General features: G+C 43.6%; 1 protein-coding gene across 1 annotated transcript; it reads left to right on the top strand. All coding sequences in view use genetic code 11, as the record gives it.

Moving 5' to 3' along the window:
* Positions 1 to 607: 607 nt before the first annotated feature.
* EGR_04500 (methyltransferase) lies at positions 608 to 8,183 on the top strand (the record flags this gene model as incomplete). Its single annotated transcript, XM_024493749.1, has 10 exons — positions 608 to 759; positions 934 to 1,277; positions 1,345 to 1,677; positions 1,751 to 2,021; positions 3,938 to 4,699; positions 6,252 to 6,312; positions 6,350 to 6,387; positions 6,428 to 6,523; positions 6,565 to 6,978; positions 7,916 to 8,183. The coding sequence occupies 10 exons, from the start codon at positions 608 to 610 to the stop codon at positions 8,181 to 8,183; spliced, it is 2,739 nt and encodes a 912-aa protein (XP_024351863.1).
* Positions 8,184 to 8,383: the final 200 nt, after the last annotated feature.

Genomic DNA, 8,383 nt, shown 5'->3' with positions numbered 1-8,383 from the left:
GGTGCAAAATATGGTATATTTTAGGATTTAAAAAAAATATACATTTAGTGGGTAGAGGCGTTTTGGGTCTTCCCTGAGGCAACGACAGTGCATATAAGCAGAGAAGAAGGGCCTAGAAAAAAAAATCTGGACAACGACCTGACTCAGTTATATGGGCAAAATATGAAAACAGAATTATGGAGCGTGGCTCACACAATGCTTTCATACTGTAAAATCTGTAAAGAAAGGAGTTCTCGCAGCATAATATTGCCCCCTATTTTGTTCATTTAAGGTTTTTTTTGTCCTAGAAGCAAAATAATTAGCAGTTTTGTCTACTATAAATGGATTTTCGTTCATAATAAATGGTTTTCGTGATGGATGTCTTGTTAACATTACCATTGATACAATGCTGTCTTTAAGGTAGAAATACACCAGCTAAAATAAAGTTGATTAAGTACTGCAAAATTTTTAAATGATACGATTAATGTGTCATGAGTTTTAGTTAATGCCTAAATTGTAAACAAAATCTTATTTTTGAAAATTTCATTTGTCAATACAATTTGTTAGGTTGTGTCTCGTCTTTAGCTCGGTTTGAAATTTGTTGCATAGATTGTGGTTTTTGTATATAATGGCGGATTTTTGTGGATATAAAGTCGAAATAAAGTCGGACCAACTTGGAACAGTTATTGGAATTGTAAAGGCATACAATGACAATCAAATTGACCTAACCGACACCACCGTCAATGGTCATAGTGTTCCCGAAATGCTTTATTCCGTCCAGTACGGGCTTTTCTTAAGTGCTTATTCCTTATGCAAATTTTGTGTTATTTAATTTTCATATTTTATCTTCCTGGTGTTTGTGAGTTTCATTCTGTTCTTGTCAGTCTGACTTATATTTCTTAGGAGAACAAGCCTTTGTTTCAATTGTCATGTTTAAGCCCTGGTTTCTCTTAGGAAGCGTTTCATCGGCCAACTGAAAATTCTTTCAACAACTCGCACCTCTTGCAGCCAAAATAAGTCTACCGGCTGCATTAACCAGACTCCCTCATCTCGTGATCTTCGTCGCGAAAAACTGCGCAACATCCCCGGTGCCTGCACAGCCTACGTGTGCGACCGATCACCTCCCCGAGTTGCCAAAACCCCTCAAAGTCAACAGAAACTTTATCAGCAGAAGAAGCTTGAGAATGGACTAGAGAAACCACTCAGGCGGTTAAATATCAGTAAGGATGATGGCGGAGGTCTTTCTCGCACATCTAGCACCAGTGCAACAGATCGTTGGAGCTGTCGTTCAAAATCAAGTAAGCTTATCTCTGGTCAAAGTTTGAGGTGTTAAAGTCGATTGTAATGGTGTGATTTTGTCTAAAGCTGAAGCCCTCAATTCTGACTCTGCATCCGGTTTCGAGAGCGACTCAGCAGCTTCTAAGTTGCAGAGGAGGAATCAAAGACGCACTAAAACTCGAGGAAAGCATAGCACTTCCATGAGTAATGGATGGGATTCCTTGCGAATTGAAGATTTTATCGATACGGACTTCGATTTTGAGGCTAATTTGGCTCTGTTTGATAAACAGGCCTTCTATGAGAAAACGGATGCGAAGGAGGGTGGAAGTAGCAAGAGTAGTGGACGTTTGCATGACTTCTGTCCCAATGGTGAAAAGGTTCTAGTAGAGGGCCCCGATGGAGTCAGCTTCGAACCAGTTCGTGAGTTCGTCGTGTTCTTGCAATCTACTCAACATCTCATTTCATTAACTGGTTGGGTTTTGTGCTTCTGTAGCCGAGCCGAGGAACATGATGTCTACACCTTCGAGGGCTTGGGAATCTCCAGCAATTATTTCTACTATGTGGTATTCCACCACTGGTCGTAAGGTACCTTTCCTCGCTCCTAGCGTCCACGAACGCGTGTTGCAGTTCCTAGCCACTGGACAGGATTCAGCGGGTATGGCGATACCCCTCTCCATGGGACTAACATGGGATCGCCTCATTGAAATGGCTGGTTTGGCAGTCGTCAATGGTGCCCTCGCTTTTCTCAAACAGTCACCCAATCGGTAAGCTCCGAGGTGTCTTCTTTGCAGCGGTTTGTAAATGGTGATTCTGGGCAGATAAATCCTCACGCATTTAAACCTTATTGCAGCATGAAGGTCACTTGCCTCCTGTTACACATGAGCTGACCCAGATATGGTTTTGGATGCATCTTTAGTGATGAGGAGTGAAGAAAATTGCAGCAATTCCCAATGTGCATATAAAAGCCATGTTTTCTTAATAGCTCTCCTCTTACCTTGAGTGTTGTCCTCAATGCTTCCCGTGACACCTCTACCACGATCACGCAATTTACCATTCTAGCAAAACGTCTTCATGCATTGTATATTTTGTATGCTACTCCTTCTGGTGATAAAATAGAACGAGCGTTTCGTTGAGTCATTTGTTTAAAGAGGAGAAATTAGTTTAGTTGCGCAATCTGTGTTTCACAGGTTTGGCTGCACGAAAATTAATTGTACACATGGGAATAGAAGGCAATGAGGCAGCTCTCTGCTGTTTTTATTTTCAACGTTTAATACCATCTTCAGCGTCTAGCAGTCACTTCAAGCTTAAGTCGTGTTCATTTCTCAGCCTGACACAAACATAATGCGAATTATGCTACCTTTTTTGTCTCTTTCTACCTTGTCTTTACCGTCACTCATGGCGTGTCTCTGGTGACAAGCAATTCTTCATTGTGCTTAAAAAATAGGTGAGCCACTTGGATATGATGCACCAGAGTTGTCTTTGTTAGGTCATTTTACTGCCTACATTTAATACGGAGTTTTTGTAACTTGGAAACCGATTTAGATCCTGTTCGCAAAGCAGGCGGGCATCGGAGTAACCCCCTATTTTATGCTATAACAGTGACCTCAAAGGAGAGAAGTTGTAGAGAACATAATATAGGATAACGGGTCAAAAGACTGATGCAAGTCTTCACAAGTTGCCCTGTGTTATTGCAGCAAGCCAGAATGAAAACTACATGAATAATTCTGGTTACTTGATGCCAAGCTGCAAGTTGGGAATAAAGTCAAGCAGCACCTACTTGGCGCAGCGAGATGCCCTCCAATACTTCTTTTCTCCTTTCGCCCACTCGCCCTAGAATGGGGATTAATCGTGGAGGGCCGGTTTAAAACCTAAAAGTAAAAAATTTCACGTTTTAATTCGATGCTCGTGGGAAATTTGACCCAACTGCGAAATTCGCCCGATAGCACGGACAATAAGTAGCATATTCGACTTATTTAATGGTTGTTATTGTCATGGCGGCTAGTTGCACGTGACAAGTCTTAGGATTTCAGTTAGTGCACGGTTGCACTTTTTTATGCAGGATTTTGGTTTCATTTCTTTACTGCGGTTAAGACAGTTGCCAGAAATTGGCAGTTTTAACCTCCCTTCTTTTGTAGTTCTACGAATCCAGCATTCCAGTTGGATGATGTTTTTTTTGGGGGGAGGTACTGGCATATACGTCCATATTTGGTCATACGAATTTGCATGTATTTTCATTTTATGCACACGTAAGGACTATGAGACTGGTGGCTCGAGTAGCATTTACTAGACCTCCGTGCCACCGTCGTAGAAATCGAATAGGTTCACATAGTCGTGTAATTAGTATTTCGCCAAAATTTTTCAGATATTGGTCGGAACAGGGATCAAATGTGTTACAGCGCCTCCGTCAATCTTTAGGCTGTAGGTAAAACATTGTACTATCTCCTTTTCTATTAAACCACCTTCAAAGAACTAAGGTTGCTGGCTTTTCGAGTCAGGACCAGCGTCTTGCAATTGTTCCCACCTATTCTTAAGCTGGATTCGTAGTCCAAGATAAGATTCCTCCTCTTTAAAGTCCTCCTTTTTGACTGGATGCTAGGTTACACTGTGCAAGGTGTGACCACTTCAGCTGGTTGGTGTTTCTACCTCTCTATCTCTGTGTCGCTTTCGTTGATTTGGCTAGACTAGGTCAAAAACAGAGACCATCACAACAACAGCATCAGTCTGCGCAACCGCCCCTACGAGTTCTCGTGCTGCCTGGAAGCCGAAATATGTCCGGAGCTCTGGCTGTGAACATTGCTCGTCACTTGGCCGCCCGAGGTGCTGCTTGTGTTCTTCTCCACACTCCCTCCACTCCATCGGTTGATGAATCCACCCCTTTCCCCGCCTACAACGTCGAACTAACGTTAGCCCAAACCCTGTCCCCTAGGGCTACCACCCTCCTTTCCCCAGAAGTGAAAGAATACGGTGTCGACGACGACGAAGAAGAGGACGAAGCAGATGCCATTCTTGGTAACGGTAACGGTGAACTTACTAGCCCCGCAGGTCGGATGTGGATCAGTAGAATTCCCGGTCTCACAGTGGTCTCTAAAACCACAGGCATCACTCGTCGACCCACTAATGCTCTGATTGATCTGTTGGTATTGGGCCAACCGCTGGAACAGTATCCTGCCGAGGTGCGCGAGTGGTTGGTCGGCCATAAAGCTATTTGTTTGGCTGTCCAGCTGGGTAGATTGGGCGCCCCCCTTAAAACCGATTCTGTGGGTCCATCACAAGCCCTGAAGACCTGGGCTGTGCAGCTGGGGATGCCGGTGTTGGCTCCGGCCCAGGTTCCAGAATCGGTGGAGCTTCACTTGGTCGATGTTGGAATGAGCAGAGCGATTGTTGGCCGAGTGACGGGCGATCTGCGCGCTCTTCCACCACCGGCTCTGTTTGATGCCACGTCGTGTGTGCACCTGATAAGCAGAGGCAGCTCTTCGTAAAGAGGAAGCAAAAAGTCTGATTTCTTGCAGTAACCATATATGTACAGAGGATTGCAATGCTTCACCTTTCCCCTTATTTCACAGTTTTTCCTACATGTATCTTATTTCCTTTCTCCGAACTTTGAACTGATACCACTTACTTTGCTCCTCTCCCTGGTCTCCTTTCCTTCCTCCCACCCACCACCCTATTATTCCGCTTTCACTGTGTAATATTTTTAACTAACCCTCTTTTGCAAATAAAACCCCCCCCACAACTCAGGGAAAGCGGTTTTCCTTTTTTTTTCCTCCCGTGGTGGTTCCATAGGGATCATGTGCCCGGGAAGCGGTGTTGGGTTTAGGACTTGGGGTGCGGGGGATGGGGGGAGAAGCACTTCCGTGGTGCGGACAATCGGGATGTTGTGACTGCCTGGGGGTGTGTACTGATAATCGCTAAAACCTTGAGGCTGTTTAGATTCACGTTTCGCGGGTAAGCCAAAAAAGGACTGCAAACCAGTGAGGACTTTTTATCTTTGGTGGTAGAGGGGAAGGTGGCAACGGTAGGACTGATCTCGGCCCAATTCATAAGCAAACGCTTATGAATTTAGCCAAATTTCTTTGGTGCTGATGAAAAATATGGAGTTAATTTTCACTTTTCATCATATCAGAACAGAGGATGAGATTTCATTTACCTAGGGAATGGGTGAACAGTTGTTTACATGACCTGATTCCCATGACCCGAACTGAAACTAAAACCTCAAGAAATCAAAGTCAACTTAAATGCATAGGTAAACAGAAGAGTAAACCAATAAGATTTTCTGTGACACATTTGGTGACTTTGCTCCTGAGTAACTGCTCCTGAATAAATATGAGATAGTGATAGTAAATGTATTTTCATCCAAAAGTGAGGCGCCTAGATTATCACACAAGACCCATATTCTATAGATCCGATGTACAGTGAAAATATGACTAGTTAGTAAAACTGCCTTTGCACTTCAAAAGTTCACCAGTCGCAATAAGAAGACATTTTTCACTCAGTCCGCGGAAAATTCAGCCTTCGCTAATTGTAAACAAAATTTGTAATATGGCTGGAAGAAAATGTTGACTGCTTTCTGTATCTGCTACACATATGTAGCAAATCCTCCGACACATTAATGTGCCTTTCTACTGTAATTCATTGACTGTTTAACTCTCGGTTTTTGAATAGGGCTACTTTGGGCCTTGTCTACTGTAACTTCGCCGGAATGGCCGGCCTCTGGGCAGAGCTAGTAGTTCCAACTTCTACTGCTTGTTGAATGTATGTTTACTGTCTGAGTAATGTTTTCTTTGTCCTCAGTGAAGTCTTCAGTGGATAAGATGCATCATTCCCGATCCATGATGATAAAAGATCTTTCTGAGGCATTAGGCACCTGTCTAAAATTCGTCCTAAAGTGAACAAGCAAGACTAAAATCAAGAGTAAAAAACCAGAATATAGGCTTTAGAAGTAATTTGTTTGAACTAGTGATAATGTCGTGGGTTATATGACTTAGTGTTTAAAGCTCACACCGTCGCAAAATGTCACACGGGAAGCGTCCAGAACATACGGCTCCCCCAGAAATCGTGAGTTTCTATTTTTTTCCTGATTTTTACCTTTTAGTATTACGATGAAAAGGAGGCCCAAAAATATACTTCAAAGTAAGTTTCGTTTTTGAAATGCTTAAATATTATTGCCCAGCTCACATATGATCGAAATTCAGACCAAACTATCGGAAAGAGCTCTGGAACTCTTACTTTTGCCAGAAGATCAGCCACTGCTTCTTTTAGACATTGGGTAGGCAGCTTCAATTGTTTCTTCAAATCAACTTTTTTTAGTTGCGGTTCTGGGCTCAGTGGTGAAGTCCTAACAGAGAATGGCCATTCATGGATTGGTATTGACATTAGTCAGGCTATGTTAAACGTGGCGCAGGAGCGAGAATCTGAAGGAGACCTCCTTCTTGGAGATATTGGTGAACTTCTTCCTTTCCGGGGCGGTTCCTTTGACGGTGCCATCAGTATATCCGCGGTTCAATGGCTGTTTAATTCAGAAAGGTCTGACCAGAATCCAATCAGGCGAATTCGAAATTTTTTCTCTTCTCTCTATGCTTGCCTTTCACGTGGGTCGCGCGCAGTTTTGCAGTGCTACCCGGAGAGCTCGCTACAGCTGGACTTGTTGCAGACGGAGGCCATTCGAGCTGGTTTTACTGGCGGCATTGTCGTAGACTTCCCCAACAGTACTAGAGCAAAAAAGTAAGCCAGTGATCTAGCCTTGAATTTTTCTTGAAGACCTAGTGCAAGGTCGACTAGTCGCTAGTGTTTGATTTATTCGCTACTTTTTGTCTTTGACGTTGTTTTATTGTTCGTTTCAACCTTGCGCAAGTTATTGTATTGGTTGCGTTGTTGTGCAGTCGTCGATGATTAGTGATTAGTCGTTTCTTCGAAGTTCAGCGGAGTATGGGAGGATATCGGAGAGTTGAATGACAGTATAGGGGGGGTTATGCTGTGTCGCGTTTTGAGCTATTTAGGCCAAACTTCAGACCACGTCTTTCTTCTATGCTGAAAAGAGTGACCTACGACAACAAGCATGAGTTGGTTTACTTGTTTATTAACTTAGTTGTAACACCTCTTCAGCCATCCACTTCACATCTTGAAGGCTATGCTTACTTTGTGCGTTATGGATTGGAGATGGAATAGTTCACTGGAAGTTGTTTGCTAGCTGATTGTTAAGCCCTTGCTGTCAAAGACTGCATATCTACTTCAGGACGTGCAAGGAAAACTTGTCATTCATGAACGCCCTGGATTGCGCAATCGATGGGAGGAGCCTCCTGTTTTAAAGGAACATGCTTGACCTCTCACCGCTTACATTAAATCAGCCTTGGAAGATGTTCACTTTGGTTAGGATGGAATGGGGAGAGATTCAGCCACGTTCTCATGCAGGTCTTTCTTGTCCCTCAGACATACATTTTTCGGTGGTGATTATCATTACATTCATGAAACTAGACATATGCAATGATAGAGATGTTTGGGATTGAAGTTGAGTTAAACGAGTGGATGGATTAGGTATGTGGTGGTCGATTTTCCCATCAACACTTGGGTAATGAGCTTACTGAGAAGTTGTAAGAATCTCGTTAAAAACTCTAGGCTGAATCGTGGGAGACCGGGAGCTCACAGTCACCTCTTACTTTAGGTATTTTATGGTGCTGGACGTCGGCGTGGTGCGCACGGTCCCCAAGGCTAAGATGAATGAGAATGAGGTGAATACGGTTCCTATAGTGTCTGCTGTGGAGCAGCGCCGACGTGCCCAGGCGGAGCTACGAGAGGCACGACTGCATGGTCGTCACCCCAAGAAGAGTGCTGCGTGGATTCGACAGAAGAAGGAACTCGCCCGACGTCGCATGAAGGATGTTGCGCACGACTCCAAGTATACAGGACGCAAGCGACGTCCGCGATTCTAATCCAGGAAGTGGTTCTCTAGCTGGTGTACGGAAGTTTACTGACTATCTGATTGATTCTGTGTGACTTTTCTGCTCCTGTGTGCATTCGTGTATAGTGTATAGATTGTTGCTAAATTTAATGACCCTTTTTTGGCTGAACTTTGTGCTGTCCTGGAATTTTTTTCGGTGATTTTGTTAGGGAATGCCGACTTTCTTAAAGC

The sequence above is a fragment of the Echinococcus granulosus genome (genome assembly GCF_000524195.1).
Source record: "Echinococcus granulosus chromosome Unknown EG_S00028, whole genome shotgun sequence".
Taxonomy (NCBI): Eukaryota; Metazoa; Platyhelminthes; class Cestoda; order Cyclophyllidea; family Taeniidae; genus Echinococcus; species Echinococcus granulosus.
The sequence above is the reverse complement of the archived record's forward strand: the minus strand, read 5'-3'. Positions and strand labels throughout refer to the sequence as shown.